This window comes from Babjeviella inositovora (genome assembly GCF_001661335.1).
Source record: "Babjeviella inositovora NRRL Y-12698 unplaced genomic scaffold BABINscaffold_7, whole genome shotgun sequence".
Lineage (NCBI taxonomy): Eukaryota > Fungi > Ascomycota > Pichiomycetes > Serinales > Babjeviella > Babjeviella inositovora.
In genome coordinates, this window is record NW_017566844.1 from 810,573 (window position 1) to 826,840 (window position 16,268).

The 16,268-nt window shown below is 50.4% G+C and overlaps 5 protein-coding genes across 5 annotated transcripts; 2 read left to right on the forward strand and 3 right to left on the reverse strand.

The window, feature by feature from the left end:
* Positions 1 to 430: 430 nt before the first annotated feature.
* Positions 431 to 4,509, forward strand: NCR1 (sphingolipid transporter; the record flags this gene model as incomplete). The annotated part of the gene is made up of 1 exon (XM_019129124.1): positions 431 to 4,509. A coding segment is annotated over exon 1 (3,203 nt), but the record flags the coding sequence as incomplete, so codon positions are not given.
* A 115-nt stretch (positions 4,510 to 4,624) lies between these two features.
* Positions 4,625 to 7,350, reverse strand: BABINDRAFT_162018 (linker nucleoporin). The gene has a single exon (XM_019129125.1). The coding sequence runs from the start codon at positions 7,305 to 7,307 to the stop codon at positions 4,653 to 4,655; it is 2,655 nt and encodes an 884-aa protein (XP_018984970.1). The 5' UTR covers positions 7,308 to 7,350; the 3' UTR covers positions 4,625 to 4,652.
* A 399-nt stretch (positions 7,351 to 7,749) lies between these two features.
* On the reverse strand, positions 7,750 to 9,121 carry BABINDRAFT_162019 (EI24 domain-containing protein). The gene has a single exon (XM_019129126.1). The coding sequence runs from the start codon at positions 9,100 to 9,102 to the stop codon at positions 7,927 to 7,929; it is 1,176 nt and encodes a 391-aa protein (XP_018984971.1). The 5' UTR covers positions 9,103 to 9,121; the 3' UTR covers positions 7,750 to 7,926.
* Positions 9,122 to 9,794: 673 nt separating this feature from the next.
* BABINDRAFT_162020 (uncharacterized protein) lies at positions 9,795 to 12,614 on the forward strand. Its single transcript, XM_019129127.1, has one exon. The coding sequence runs from the start codon at positions 10,019 to 10,021 to the stop codon at positions 12,362 to 12,364; it is 2,346 nt and encodes a 781-aa protein (XP_018984972.1). The 5' UTR covers positions 9,795 to 10,018; the 3' UTR covers positions 12,365 to 12,614.
* Positions 12,615 to 12,649: 35 nt separating this feature from the next.
* WSC4 (Wsc4p) lies at positions 12,650 to 14,206 on the reverse strand. The gene has a single exon (XM_019129128.1). It carries the CDS (start codon positions 14,079 to 14,081, stop codon positions 12,678 to 12,680), a length of 1,404 nt encoding a protein of 467 aa, XP_018984973.1. The 5' UTR covers positions 14,082 to 14,206; the 3' UTR covers positions 12,650 to 12,677.
* Positions 14,207 to 16,268: the final 2,062 nt, after the last annotated feature.

Consider the following 16,268-nt stretch of genomic DNA (forward strand, 5'->3'; position numbering starts at 1 on the left):
TCGATGAGTCTGGGAGAAACCTTGGTGAAGGTTTTTCTGTTACCGTGTAGTCGTGCGAGTCTAAAGCCGCATCGGTACAGGCCGTAGTGGAAGGATTGGTATAAATTTGTCGGATACAGGACGGAGCGCTATCAAATTCAAGAGCTACAGCAATTATGATTGCTAATGCCCTAAACAGCCGCGTTATTAAAAGGATAACCCAAAGGGAAATAGGGATAAGAAATACAAACGAAATAAAAATACTCTAGTTTTTCCATCAAGAGTGCGGTTTATCACCGACCATTTTGACTAGATGGGATACATAATAAATATATATCAAAAGTGATCCCCGTGAGTGCCGTATATAGCATAGACTGGGTGGCCATCTGTTGCGTGATATTAACTACAAGTGACTAACTGGAATAATTACAATATATACGGCGGACTAAACCTTAACCATAGATGTCACAAGGAACCGATACCGTAACTGCAGTCTGGACGATAAGAGCACTTGTACAAAAGGCAATCCTACAAAGCTATGATGCTAAATAAACCAACAATCGAGGAGAATATAAAAAAACTAGTTGGAACCTTAACATCTCTCTATCCTACTAAAAACCGTAACTTGAAAGATAAAGACCCGTCATGGCTCTTGGTACCCCATAATATCCTGCACACGAATCTCCTATCAGTCGGCCGGGCAAAATGTACAAAGCATCACAAACTCTTGTACAGCTTCAAGCTTAGCACAACATATACATAGAACTTTCCATATAATCAAAATACCGTCCAGTTTTAACTGCTAGTTTACTATCCTTAACCCCATTATGGCTAAACTTCTCTGGGCCTTTCTCGCCTTCGCCGTTGCCGCCCACATCCACGAACCGGGCTACTGCGCGATGTACGGACTGTGCGGGCTGGAAACGCCGTTTGGTGCTGATCTCCCTTGTTTAGACAACAGACGAGCGGTACCGGCTTCCTCCACGCTTCTCCGTGAGGTTTGTCCCAACTTGCCCTCCGAAAACGGCGTTTGCTGCTCCGAGAGCCAGCTCACAACCCTAAAGTCCAACCTAGACAAGGTCAAGGCGCTCATTAGCGCGTGTCCGGCGTGCCACACCAATTTTGTCGACTTTTTCTGTCACTTTACCTGCTCAGCCAACCAGTCCATGTTTGTCAACGTCACCAGCGACGGTCCCCGCGTGGCGGAGCTCGACTACTTTGTAAATACCACGTTTGCTGAGCGCTTCTTCGACAGCTGCAAGGAGGTGAAGCTCGGAATGATGAGCGGCTACGCCATGGATTTGATCGGTGGAGGTGCCAAAACCCCGGCGGCGTTTCTCAAGTTTTTAGGCGACAAGAAGCCCATGCTCGGCGGATCGCCCTTCCAGATCAACTTCCCCCAAACTTCGCCACCGGCGATGACTCCGCTTTCGCTCACCGCCCGAGATTGCGACGACGCCGCTTACAAGTGCTCTTGCGGTGACTGTGCAGCTGTGTGTCCGACTTTGCCTGAGCTAGCGCCCCCGAAACAGTGTAAAGTGGGACCCGTTCCTTGTTTCTCCTTCCTTGTCCTTCTTGGTGTCAGCGTTGCCGTATCTGTCGTCATCTATCTTGTGGTGATGGAGAAAATGGATTTACGGTTTGCGTTTAAGCCAACCTCCGAAGATTTACAGCCTCTTAACGACTTTTCAAAGCCCCAGAAGTCAAACAGATTGAACGTGTGGCTCGAGGACAGATTGGCAGGCCTAGCCTACCTCTGTGCCTCCAGCCCAAAGAGAACCATTTTCTCATCGCTCTTACTTGCCGTCGCCCTTTCCTTGGGGATGCTCAAAACGCAGTTGGTTACAGACCCCACCAATCTCTGGGTAAGCCCCGACGCTGAAGCGTTTCAGCAAAAGCAGTACTTTGACGAAAAGTTCGGCCCGTTCTACAAGACCGAACAGGTGTTTGTGTCAAGCTTGGACGGCCTGGAGGTGTTGTCCTGGGAGACCCTCCGCTGGTGGGCCACCAAGGAGCAGGAAATCGCCACCTTGCAGTCGTCTGGTTCGAACTACACGTTGGCAGACATCTGTTTTAAGCCTTTGGATGGTGGTGGATGTGTGATTGAGTCATGGACGCAATACTTCGGCTCGGTAGAGGAGCTAGGCCCGGATACCTGGAGGGGCAAGCTCTCTGAGTGTGCCTCTCAGCCAGTGACGTGCTTGCCATCGTTCGGCCAGCCGCTAAAGAAGGAGCTTCTTTTTGGTGGGTATGGTGCCAATGTGCTCGACGCTAAGGCGTTTGTGGTGACGTATGTAGTCAACAACGGGCTTGTGGGATCGGAACAGGTGCAAAGGGCCCAGGAGTTTGAATTTACGTTGGAAAAGTACTTGCTCAATCTCCAGCTCGAAGGGCTGGCCCGCGGGTTGAAAATCAGCTTCTCTACCGACATTTCTCTCGAAAAGGAACTCAACTCCAACACAAAGACGGACTTCAAGATCATTGTGGTTTCGTATATCCTCATGTTTCTCTACGCATCCGTCGCCCTTTCGCTCTCTAGGGGCTCTCGGAGGGTTACCTTTTCGTTGGGATTGGTGGGCATTGTGGTTGTCTTGCTCTCAGTCACCGCCTCTGCCGGTTTGTGCGCTCTTGCCGGCGTCAAATCCACCCTTATCATCGCAGAGGTGATTCCGTTCCTCGTACTAGCTATCGGCATTGACAACATCTTCCTCTTATCCCACGAATTGAGCCTCATCGGGGTGTCCCATCCGAGCATGTCTGTCCCTGAAAGGGTCGCCCTCTGTGTGAGACGCCTCGGACCAGGCATCTTTCTCAGCGCGATGGTGCAGTTTGGTGCCTTCTCCCTCGCCAGCACGGTCGCCATGCCCGCTGTGCGGAACTTTGCCATCTACTCCGCGGGAGCCATTTTCATCAACGTGTTGATGCAAATCACAGGATTTGTGGCCTATCTCGCGGTCGATGAGGCTAGAAGAGCCGGCGACGATGTAGTTGACGGCGGATTCTTCTCAGAAAGTTTCATCAAACACTACTCACCGTTTATTCTCTCCGACAGCGTCCGCAAGGTGGCCTTGGTTGTGTTCCTGCTGTGGTTTACGATCTCATTCTCGCTCTTGCCGGGCATTGAGTTGGGGCTCGACCAGCGAATCGCCATCCCCCAGGGCTCCTACTTGATCGACTACTTTGATGACATGTACTCGTACCTCAACGTGGGTGCCCCCATTTACTTTGTGGTCAAAGGGTTAAACTTTACCGAACGGTCGGTCCAGCAGAAACTCTGCGGTCGCTACGCCTCATGTGACGAATTCTCGTTGGCAAACGTGTTGGAGCAGGAGCGGGAACGGAGTGATGTCTCGTTGATTGTGGAACCCGTCAGCAACTGGATCGACGACTACTTCAGCTACTTGAACCCCGACCTAGACCAATGTTGCCGCGTTTCCAAGCGAAACAGCGACGTGTTCTGCAAGCCGTTCCAGCCATCCCGCTCCTGTGATTCGTGTATGGCCAACCGGGAGCCGGCCTGGGACACCTCCATGGACGGGTTTCCGGAAGGCGAGGAGTTTATGAGGTACTTTAACCACTGGATCGAGGCCCCCAGCGACGATAGATGTCCGCTAGGTGGCAAGGCTCCGTACTCCTCGGCCATCGCTGTGGCAGAAGACGGCAAGAGCATCGATGCGTCCACCTTCCGCACCTCCCACTCGCCGTTGCGCTCACAAGCGGACTTCATCGCAGGGTACCAGTCCTCCCTCAGAGTGGTCCTGGAGCTACAACACTACTTGGGAATTCCATCCGGTGACGTATTTGCCTACTCTCCGTTCTACATTTTTTTTGTGCAGTACCAGAACATTGTGAAGCTTACGGTGGTGTTGCTCTCTACGGCCGTGGCGTTTATCTTTGGTGTGTCCAGGGCAGTGCTCGGGGTAAACCGGGCCTCGCTTATCATTGTTTTGAACGTGGTGATGATCTTGACCGATATTGGGGGCGTGATGGCCGTTTGGGGAATCTCCTTGAACGCTGTCAGCTTGGTTAACCTTATCATTTGCGTGGGTTTGGCCATGGAGTTTTGCGTCCACGTCACGCGTTCATTCACGATTGTCGACCCTCACACGCCGTTGAGGCTTTCTCCTGGGTGTGAAAACCCGGAAGATTACTCGCGGATAAACCGAACCTACCACGCGCTCAACACCGTCGGAGGCTCGGTGTTTGGAGGCATTACATTGACCAAGTTCATTGGTGTGTGTGTGTTGTACTTTGCCCAGTCGCGGATTTTTGAAATCTACTACTTTAGAATGTGGCTCTCGTTGGTGGTTATCGCGTCGTTGCACAGCTTGTGCTTTTTGCCCGTGATGTTGAGCTTGTTTGGGGACCACACGTTTTCCCAGACCCTGGGTGGAGCGGTGGAGCTTGAAGCTGAGTAGAAGCTGGGTAGAAGCTGAGTAGAAGCTGAGTTAGGGCGAAAATATACATAGATATACCTTTTGGATAGTGAAAGATTTATTTCATGGTAGATAACGGCTGTATGGAGTCGAGTAAATGCCTACGTCTTGGGGCTTTTTCATAGAAAAGGCTGTAGGGTCATCCAGAAGGATAAACCAGGCATGACGGAATTAGTTATCGTGCTGACCCGATTACGCCACCTACACAGTTGTGATACGAAATATATTACAAAGCTTCTAAAGCATAGCCTCTAAGCCAATCAACATACTGTACGTCTCTCTTGGCATTCTGTACTGAACCATCCCAGCGTAGATCATGCAGTTCTTCCCCACTTCTCTCAACTGGTTCATTCTGTGAGACTTGCTGGAGACGTTGAACTCGCTCTGCTTCAACTGGTGGGTGGACTGGGCTACACAGGTCATGGTCATAATCAACAACGCCGGCACACTTCTGGCAACGTTTTCGTCGTACGTGGTAAAGTCCTGCGCCAAGCGCCTCGAGGAGATCAAATCGTCATCCTCGTTGATTGGGACAATGCTCAACTGGCCGATCTTGTGCAAACAGACATCCCAGTCCTGGTGCACAAAGCGCTGTCTGATATCAATTAACTTGAGCAAGGTCTCGCAGGTTTCCCTGTTCTTGGAGCCAATCTTCTTCCAGATCTCTGCGTTGTTCTGGAACGTCTTAATTAAATGTGTCGCCAACAACACGATGTTGGTCTGCTGGGTTTCGGATGCGCTGAAAAGCGGCTGGTCCAACTCGGTCGTGCTGAGCAACTCGCCCAACAACTTGTTGATGGTGGAAATGACGGTGTCATACTCCTCGGCCAACTGGTAGAGCAAGATGGCGTCAAACTGGCGACCCTCCTCGTCCGCCCTGACGGCCACCTGCTCGGTAACCTTGTGGAGGTACTCCTCCTCGTTCCTAAGCCCCAACAAGCTCTTTCTCTGCTCGATAACTCCTGGCACACGCATGCCATCGGCGTTGATGTCGCCCAAAAGTAACGAAAACTCTCTGGTCTCCAACACCAACTCACGGAGAGCTTCCAAGCAGATGTCGAGCTGGTCCTTGCCCTGGGGCGAGGTAATCTCCTCGCTCATACAGATGAGAATCACGTACTGGGCGGCGATCTTAGGGTCCGACGCACGGAAGAAGCGGGTGTAGGAGCCCATGAGGCGAGCAAAGTTGATCTCGCGCTGGTCGTTGAGTCGCGGGTTGATCACCATCAACTCGTTGCCCGCATTGTGGCTTTTGCTGACACGCAACCAGCCGTAGTAGGCCAAGCCGATGGCCAAGTGGACAGCGTCGGCCTCGTTCAAGGTGTAGAGGTACTCGACGGCGGTCTCGAAGCACCCTGTGAGCACCAACGCCTTGAGGTAGAACGGATTCTGGTTGGAGCCGTTGAAGCGGCCGGCACCGTATTGTGCCACAGTGCGCTGCAAGTCGAGCAAGGTGTAGCGCTCATGAGAGGGGTCCTCCTCGACGTTGTCCTCACGGGTCAACGACAAGTGGCACCAGAGCCAGTCCTCTATGCTCAAGTCCACGGGGAAGGTCTTGCGGGCCAAGTCGCAGCGCCCGATCAACTTGTAGACGGCGTAGCGATACGGGTCCGCGGTCTTGGACACCTGGGCAATGTGCTGGTTGAACTCGGTGTGGAGGCGCTCGTGCAACTCCTGCGGCAATCTCCGCGACGGTGAGTCCACGTATGCCTTGAGGTACACCGGGAACGCCTTTTCGTACTTCTGGAATGCCTGGTGGTTGGCGGCCGTGAGCTCGAGTGCCTCCTCGAGCAAGCCCGCGCGCAAGAGGTAGAACACCAATGGCCAGATCGGCACGCCGTTGACCGCAAGCGTCTTTTCCTGTTTGGCCAAACCCATCTTGGAGATGAACGCCGCTACCTTGGTTGTGTTGGATGCTGGCTCCACCTTGTTGTTGGCCTCCGTGGTGGCCAGCTCTGACCCAAGGTGCTTCTTGTGCACAGAGTTGACGAGATCCAAGAACTGTCTCTCGAGGTAGGTCTTGGACTTGCCCACAAGCTTCTTGCGCAATGCCACCGCGTCGAACTGGTTGAGATCCGCACAGGCCGCGGTAGAGGCGTACGCCTTGAAGAACTTCTTCTCCTGGTACACCTGCGACGATCTCTCCTCCGTGAGATACGCAACGATCTTCCACGTATCGTGCAATTGTCTAGACTTGACGTCGGTGCTGGCACGGAAAACCTCGCCGAGGGTGGACGCGAGCGGAAAGTACTGCTTGTTCTGGCGGGCGTCGTTCAACTGGTACACAACCTGGGCGTAAACCTCAAACTTCTCGCGGCCCAACTGCTTGTTGTTGCACGCGTCGTAGCCGTCCATCGGTCCGAGCACGTTGCGGCCAGGGTTCGCCTTACCCCAGGTAACGTGTGTCTTTGGCTTTTTGGCGCTGCCGATCCCAAACGACTCGCGGATCTCGTCGCGCTTGCGCTTCCAGTCGATGGTTACGTTCTGGTTGACAAACGCGTCAAAGTCCTTTGCCGCAGACAGCAACGACTGCTCGATTGCCGAGAGGATGTTTTCCTCCTTCTTTGCGCGGAGGTACGAGTCGATGTCGTGGCTAGCGGCCCTTGGAACGGCTCTGGCATCGACCTGGGGGGCCGTCACCTCGATCGACTTGAGCTCGGTTTCGATCTCCTCTGCCGTGATCCCGCTACCGGCGAGAAGGTAGTGCGCCTTGGTGAAGGAGGCATTCTCCGCCTTGCGCAAGTCGTGTGCCTTTTTGCGGATATCATTGAGACTCAGCTGGAGAGTGCCGTGGTCGGCGCTGGCGCTGGGCAAGTTGCGGCCAGCCTCGAGGAGCTCCTTGAGGAGTCTGGGGCCCGAGGCGCTCGTAGTTACAGGGCGGCCGGAAGTCATAGCGAGGAAGGGTGTAGGGGATTGGTTTATGTTTTGGTTCGTTTCGATTCGCTTTGATACGTTTTGGTGCGTTTTGGCTGTGTTTCGATGTAGACGCGGAAAAACTGGGCGGTTACCCGGTTTTCCGAATCGGGAAGCAATACATTGGAGATGTGACAGTGTAAGAGAAGGAAGATCTGATTAAACGGAAATATTAGAGTAACTAGATATTTTTCTGTTGTAAATAGGATTTGAAAGTTATACAAGTGCTACTACGTATTGTAGAAGTGATTGGAGATTGAAACCGGAAAGAAAAAATACCAAGACCAAACACAGAAGTGGGAGCTTGGGCTTTATACTTAGACCTGACAGAAGTAGATCTTATGGTTGTCCCTCAACATTATCGCGAAGGGTGTGCATCTGGTTGCTATGATGCAAATACATATATACATTATATATATAGCTCGGTTGTGAGTGGTAGCGAATAAATACTGAAAAAATTCTGTAGGAGAAAGCTTTCGCCGCTTGGTTTAATTAATGCTGTATGTAAATTAAAATCTTACATAACAAACCGATAATTTCTGAGATTTAGCTTATTCAGTGGTATCATATGGTTTTGCCCACACAACCACATCCTAGTCTATCCACGCTTGTATCCGGCCATCAGAGGGGTTCCTGTGCGGATGATTTCCGACGCCGGTCCGACAATAAACGAGCCTGGGATCGGAGTAAACCCCTCGTCATGCTGGAGAGCTTCGCCGCTCAACACATAGCGCTCCTTGGTCCAAACCGTCTGGGTAGCGGTCCAGGTGATCAACTCACTGCTGTTGTGGGGTGGTGGATCGGTAATCTTGGTGAGCAAGTAGGCGGTACTGGCTTCGGCAAACCCGTACATCAACACCCCCACGAACGGGATCTTCAAGAGAAAGTAGAAACAGAAGCCAAATCCAAACAAAACACCCTCTCTGGCTCGAAACCATTGCTTCTTTTCGGACTTGGTGAACGGAACCCGCGAGAAGTACGGCACGAGAAGGTCCGCCACAATCCCTCTGGCGCCCCAGAACGCCGAGAGAAGCACGATCGTGGTTCGCTTGGGAGTAAACAAGAAGATAGTAAAGACGGCCACCGCTGCTGGTGTTCCCACCACGCCATTGAAACTGTAGAAGGATACAATCGACACCACGAGCGGCCCGATCCCGGGAATCGATGACAAGAGATACACCGCCAAGGTGATAGCTGTGCGCTTGAGATACCGCACCACCACCTCGCTCAAGTCGACGGTATTTCCGTTAAGATGGAAAAAGCTCACCACCTTTGAAACGTAATCGGTCACCTTTGTCCTCTGTCTCGGCACCTTCTTAAACAGTACCAAGTGCTGGTGGTACTGGCGCTCCGTGCGCTCGGGGTGTTTGTGCAAATAAACGCTGTCAACAAAGGCCAAGGAGGTGAGGAACATGTCGTCAAGCTCTGGTCTGAAGAAGCGGACCAAACTGGCAACAAATGGCCCAACATTGAACACAGAGTTCTGGAGGAAGCGCAAGGTGTCGATGATCCCGTGGAAGTCGATACGGTCGCCCACGAGCATTGCGAGAACCTTGAAAAAAAGCTTGAGAGCAATGAGTGGTGCCCAGAGAAGGACCTGTATTGCAAGCGAGAGTTTCACCGCCGCGAGGGCTTGAGAATAGTATTTATTGTGGAGCAAGTCGGGGTTCTGAAGGGACCGATACGCCCCGAGAAACGAGAGCTGGAAGCCCCGCAAGATGGCCAAAACGGAGAATCCTGGCGGTGGCTGTGAAATGAAAATTGGTGAAGGCATAGCAATGGTTTATGATGCCTAGCGCACGGTTTATGGCTCTACGTGGGGGGTGGTAATAAGGACAGAGAAACAATTCCAAAGTCCATACAGGACTGTCTGTGCAGGATGCATATGCCTGTATAACTTAGAGGTGCTATTCAGGTATTGTGGGAGTCTATTGACACAATTGGTGGGTTATACTGAAGATAAAACAAAGATTAAAAGTTTTAATAGGGATACCGTATGCTTAACCAATTTGCTGTTTATTTTACTGTGTAACTATCTGAAACCGGTCTCTTACCACTCGCATTGTAAATTAGGGGATGTAAGAGCTATAAACACATTTTTGAGATCTACGTGCCAATGGGTTTGAAAGTCACATTGCTCTAGGTCAGTTGATGGCCGGTTGAACATTGTATACGTGCAGAATGGATTATTCCAAGTCACGATCCTTCGTAGAATTTGGCAAAGACAATCTAATTCTGGTTTGGGCTCTTGAAGGTAGTATTATCACTTGTACACTGGTATTTATGATATCCATCGTAACTTTCAATAACGGTACAGCTATAAAAATATACAGGCAGATTAATTAAACTCGACTGAAAGTCCAAGTGATTGAATATGGCATGCTGAATAAAAAAATATTTCTATCCTGCATGACGCAAAGGTAAATACTTGATTTGATAAGCTGGCGTGATCCACACTACGTTCTTATACCAGCCAATACTAACTCCAGTGGAACACGTTTAAACCCCTTTGATAACGACGTCAACTTAGCTATTACCACCGTCACAAGGCTCCAAAACGTTCCATCAGCTATCGTACGAATCCCATCACCCTCGTTGCTGTACTGCATTCCATACATTTTTACTTTGCCTTCTCATTAGTACACCCAAATTCGTTCCTTTTCCTCCATGAGGCAAGCTGTTAGATCGTGATGACCTCTTTCAATCACCCGTACACACCCTACCCGATTCAAATCGACTTGATGACAGCAATCTACGAAACCATCGACGGCAACTACAAAGTAGGAATCTTTGAGAGCCCCACAGGAACCGGCAAAACCCTCTCCATCATCTGCGCAACCATGACATGGTTGCGTGAGTACAAGCGGAAACCGGTACAGGACAGCGACGATGAACCGGAATGGGTCAAGAAAGCCTACCGAAAAGCGGTCTTGGATCGCGCTCTGTCAGCGGCCGAGCGCTACGAGCGCCACCTCCAGGAACTAGAGAACCTGTCGCAGCCTGTCCATGCCTTGGAGCCGCGAAAGAAGAAGCCCAGGCCGAAAGACGACGACGACTTTATCCCAGATGACTACTATAGTGACGACGAGACCATCCAGTCTAAAAGCGATAAAATGCAACAGGAAATTCAGGAGTTGCTTCTCAAGGTGGACGGGAGGCAAGACTCTGCGGAATTGGTCAATGAATGCGACGTGAGCATTCTCTTCAGCTCGCGGACACACTCGCAGTTAAACCAGTTCGCGAGCCAGCTACGCCTCGCAGACTTCCCCTCCTCCTTTGAAGGCCCCGAGCGGGTCAAGTTCCTTCCGCTCGCCTCGCGCAAGCAGTTGTGCATCCACCCGAGGGTTTCTAAGTACAAGGACGTTACTGCGATCAACGACGCCTGCGTGGACTTGCAAAAGGGGGGTAAAGAAGGCTGTGAATTCCTTCCAAAGACGGAGTCTGGTTTGGTTAAGCAATTCACCGACTTGAATTTCACCAAGATCCGCGATATCGAGGACTTGGGCCGCCTTGGCGAGGACTTGCACGTGTGTCCATACTACTCCGCCCGTAGCGGCGTGGCGCTTTCGGAGATTGTTGCGCTTCCGTACCAGCTTCTCCTCCAGAAATCCACGCGGGAATCCATCAAGCTCTCGCTCAAAAACGCCATCGTGGTGATAGACGAGGCGCACAACTTGTTAGACGTAATTTCGGCAATGCACTCTGTCTCGGTGAAACTCTCGGAGTTGCAGCAGGTCGAGGAGCTGCTCCGGTTTTACATGAAAAAGTTCCTGGGTCGGCTAAATGGAGGGAATCGTATTAATTTGACAAAGTTGATGAAGATGGTGATTATTTTGAAAGCATTTATGGTGAATGAGGTAAAAAAAGATAAGGTTGCTCCTGGGAAGGAGATCCCGGTGTTTGACATCTTCCACGGTACCACCGGCGACTTGCTCAACCTCCACAAGCTAGACAAATACGTTTCGGCGTCCAAAATCGCCTATAAAATCGAAAACTACATTGAAAAGCTCGCACAGGACGGAAAGCGCAGCGCTACCCCGTTGTTATTCAAAATTATCAGCTTCTTAAAGTGTCTCACCAATCCGTCACAGGAGGGTAAGTTCTTCTGGGACGGGGACTCTGACGTTTCCATCAACTACATGTTGCTCGACCCCAGCGAGATGTTCCGCGACGTGGTGGAGCAGGCCAAATGCGTCCTTCTCTGTGGTGGGACCATGGAGCCGATGTCAGACTATGTAGACTACCTCTTTCCGTACCTTGAACCTGCCAGTATTAAACAGTTTAGCTGTGGCCATGTGATTCCTCCGGAAAACCTCAACGTGTACACTGTCTCCAAAGGCCCCAGGGGGGGGAGCTTTGAGTTTTCCTTCGACCGGCGGGGAAGCGCATCCATGGTTGAGGAGCTAGGGCTAGCATTGATCCAGCTCGCCAGGACGGTCCCGGACGGAATGGTTGTCTTTTTTCCCTCGTACAAATACCTTAGCGAGATTACCAGCGGGGTGTGGAAGGCCAAGGTGTGGAAGGCGCTCAACGGGATTAAGCCAGTGTTTATGGAGGCAAGCGACAAGGATGTGTTAGGGGAGTACACCAATGCGATTACAAGCGGTACCGGGGGCATTTTACTATCTGTCGTGGGCGGAAAGTTGTCTGAAGGGATCAACTTTTCCGACAAACTCGCGCGGGCGGTGGTGATGGTGGGCTTACCGTTCCCTAACGCTTTTTCCGGAGAACTTGTAGCCCGTCGTAGATACATTGAGGATGCGGTGGCCCTGCGTGGGGGACTGAAAGAGGCCGCTAAGGAGGCAGCTCGCAATTTCTACGAAAACATCTGTATGAGGCTGGTAAACCAGTGCGTGGGGCGGTCTATCCGACACATCGGCGACTACTCAACCATCTACTTGTTTGACTCCCGGTACCGAAATCCGCGGATCGAGAACAAGCTCTCAGGCTGGGTGAAGGGCCGGTTGATGAAACAAGCGGATGTGTTCCACGCGATTCTCAAGTCCACGCTGGAGTTTTTTGCCGCAAAGGAATAAACTTGGTCTGCCATAATCGCAGCGAGCTTCTCGTTCTGGATCAGGAGGCATCCTACGCAATTGAATCTAAGTGGGTCCTTTGTCTTTCTGTTATGCCCAGCTAATAGGTTACCAGCAAAGTTCTCTAATAAAACTAGTTCAAACATAGCATTTGCTAGGGGTGTAACGAAAGTAATAATAAAACTGGCATAAAACTGGCATAAAACTCTACAGCGCTCAGAGGGGAAGAGTTCATAGGGGTAATTAAACAGTAACGCAGAGGAAAAAGCGAAAGTAAACAGAATTAAAAAAAAAAATGCAGGGCTGGCGAAAGCTACTGATCATAGCTGTAGCCACTTTTGTCAGATCCATCGCGTTTATGGTGGACCTCTTCGATCAGAGCGCTCTCGTCTTCCTCCTCCACACTGCTCATCCCGGCCTCCGGGTCAACTGCGCGGAGAGAAGAGCTCACATCGGGGTTAACAACCCCGAGCTTTCTGGAGTAGTCATATTCATCGTACAACGAGATGTTGGAGTTATCGGCGTTGATAAACATGGCGCTTTGCGGGTCGAGGCGCTGGTCGATTTCCAAGTACTCATCATCATCGATCTTTGGCATGTTGCCGCTAGATCGGGTCACCTGGCTGTCGACTCTCTGCGGCGAATTGGTGTTAATGCTTGCTCTGCGCGAGTAGAAGGGACCATACATGGTTTCTCCGCCAATGGAATGGTGATGGCCATGGCCAGCCATACTTCTGTTCATAGAGGCGCTGATAGTCCCAGCTCTTGCAAGGGCTCCGCTCTGGATCGGGTCGAAGGTTTTCTTTTCGTAGTCCTCAGAGCTTTCGATGTCTTCGTCGTCGCTGCGTTTCCGGCACAAGAACCAAAGTAAGGCGGCAAGAATAGCCGCTATGACAATCCCAACGGCCGTGAAAACACCAGCAACCTTGCCCTTGGACTGGAAGAAGCCTTTATTAGATTTCTTGGAAGGGTTGGTGCCGTTGATGCCGTTATTATTGGAGGAGGTGTCGGTGGCCCCAGGGGTGGTGGTGGTGGCGATTTGGGTGGTGAAATACTCCACTGTTGCGGAGTTCGTAACCGTCTTTACCGAGTACACGATGGACGTGACTGGTTGGAGCGACGAGGTGAGTACAGGGGTGGATGAAGCGGAAGTGGTGGCGAGTGCAGACAGGACTCCAGAAGTGGAGGAGGCTACTGAAGGTGTGGCTACTGAGGATGTGGCTTCCTCGGTGGTTTCAGTGTCTTCTGTAGCTGAGGTGGTTGCAGGTATGCTAGTAGTTGAGGGAGTGGTTGGGGATGTGGATGTAGGGACGGTGGGTGTAGGGGTGGTAGATGTAGGGGTGGATTTGGACGTGGGTGTGGGTGTTGTGGATGTGGTAGACGAAGCTGGAGTGACCACTAAGTCGGCATTGACCAAGATATAGCCGTAATACCCAGTTGCAGCGCACTTATCCGAGGGGAACCCAGGGCAACTATCATCGCAGTTACTCATATCAGTATTCAGCGACGGGGTCTCGTTGGAGCACCAACAGTTATAGCCTTGTAGCACCGCGTACGCGTAGCCAGACGATTGACATAGCGTCTGACAGTAGCCATTCGACTGGAACTGGTAATAAGTGGGCGATATTGGAGAGGTATTGTCTGTAGCACAGATGGACAACGCCGCAACGATGGTTCGGGCCAGTACGAGAGGGAGTAGTGCGTAGGAGGCTCTCATTATGAAGAAAAAAAAATACAGGAAGAAGCTAACCTCTCTTGTGGGTATAGCACGAAGCTCTGGAGTTCTAACCAGAAGCAAATGAGACAAGCTCTGGGAGTAGCCTGAAGTAGGGAGCACAAAACAAGTTCTGTAAAAAAAAAAGGAAAGGCTTGTGAGGGAGTCTGAATCAAGGAGTCTTGAAAACCTTAAGAATATACCTGCCGGATCAAGCCACATGAAGGATCAAGGAGAACATTCATAACAAATCCACCTGTATACTAGACCACGGAAACGATATGCACCTTAGCGAACATGGGAAGTAAGTTCGGGCTGCGTGGAACGTGCATGCATAGTGATCGTATCTATTTTAAGCGTAGGCTGTAGCTCCTCTAGACTGGCAACTAGCAAAGATTTTTAGCTTAAAAAGCCTTAGGTTGATTGGTGGCTCTGTAATATCGCTTGGCTAACTACTTCGAGGTTGTAATCTTAACCTAGCCGTGAGTATGAATGATTGTCAAGGTATAACGGCTGCTCATGAAGGGGTAAGGAATTACCGGGGTTGCCGCAGCAGAGTTCTGCAGAAACGGGGCCTAAACCTCTAGGCCTGGATTCTAGCGCTATGTCAACACATCTATCCTGTATTTAACACAGAAAATATATGGGTAGCTGCCTGTTTTAGGAAATGATATGCGGCTCGTGCAGATCCTTTTCTGTCCCAAAGTACCAAATTCTATGTAATGTCCCGAGCTTGCGTGCTTTTCATCTTGCTTTTCTTCTCTTGCGTCCACCAGGTTTGCAAGCATGGTTTCGTGCTAATCTGAAGAGCAATTGTTCCAAAGATTAGATATAGCGTGGTCAAGAAGCATACGATTGGTCCCATGGCTTTCAGGAGCGTAGAATACGGTATTTGCTGATCTGTCTGCGTGATCAGATGTAGCAAAAAGAAACGCCGGACTAATCTGAGCTCTAGTCTCTAACAATTTAGCGAGTTCCACTCCTCTAGATCTCAGCCCAAGCTCGATTAAAAAAGGTTTGGTTCAACTGAAGCAAATAGTCGAAGGCCGGACGTATTCTTATTAGCCCCACATCAGCTACACGGAGTGCTCTAAAACTGTCATTGTTTCTGCATAGACAAATTGGCATGGCCATAGGGGGTGATGCCAGATCTTCGCAATCTGCACCTAATTGCCTGGCGAGAATCATCATAAATTAATCGCGCAGACAGGGATAAAAGCCATTTTAGAGTTACTCATAATAAACACAGAGGCTGATTTGGACGAAAAGCGCTTGAAATGGGAGCAACTACGGAGCGGTAAAAAGCTAAAAAGATAGGGTGTTTGGAGCCGCTCTAAACACTAGAATTTACGTCCGTAAAACCGTGTAGTAAAGCTTATCGCTAAAAAATTTGTTAACGGTGCCATGTTGTCCTGCAGGTGTCGGGGGGCATTCTATATCGTTCGCCAGACATCTCGGTGTCTTACCCTTCTCAAGCCGGTTCTACGGTAGGTTGTTATCTAACCTTGACGTTACCTCTCCCTGCCCTCAGTATACAAGAACCTCTGCCCCTTTGTATATGCTAGTGGAAAGCATTCCCCTGTACATACCCTGTAAAGTTTCTTGTCAAAGCGCCTGCACGGCTGAAGCCCTTGGGCCTCCCTCCTGGAATTCTCAACCTAGCGAAAATCTCCTTGGGAGCACCTGGCGTATCCGCGAGCCCTTATACACACCTAAACCACCATTTGATCTAGCAAATGTCTGGCTGTCGTTTACTTTTACCGCATAGTAATCCAAGATGTATACTCCACTTGGGTTATTAATATGTGATAGCAGAGAGTAGGATCCTTTTCATATTACGTTTGACAGAGAAATGTCTTAAATCTGTAAATTTCATCTGCGCCAGGAGGGACAAAATTCCAGGGACACTGCAGGTTCCAGGGCAGTGTAACAGGTTTTGAGGAAGCTCAGTTTCATGAAACTTAAGGGATACAGGACCGGGTATAGCGTATAAAGGACAACTATATTATAGTTTGATTTTCTGATGAGCTCCATATCGGTGCAAATCTATATCTATGGAGATATACATAAATTCCAATTTATATTGGTTTTACGATCATTCAAGCTTAGGTAGGTGTGGTAGCGGTTTTATATAGATTACAGATATATTCAAAGCTTATGGTATTGTAGTAAGCGTGTAGCTGTCACGTG

Coding starts and splice junctions, on each gene's coding strand:
- BABINDRAFT_162018 (XM_019129125.1), bottom strand. CDS start 7,307: ATGACTTCCGGCCGCCCTGTAACTACGAGCGCCTCGGGCCCCAGACTC.
- BABINDRAFT_162019 (XM_019129126.1), bottom strand. CDS start 9,102: ATGCCTTCACCAATTTTCATTTCACAGCCACCGCCAGGATTCTCCGTT.
- BABINDRAFT_162020 (XM_019129127.1), top strand. CDS start 10,019: ATGACCTCTTTCAATCACCCGTACACACCCTACCCGATTCAAATCGAC.
- WSC4 (XM_019129128.1), bottom strand. CDS start 14,081: ATGAGAGCCTCCTACGCACTACTCCCTCTCGTACTGGCCCGAACCATC.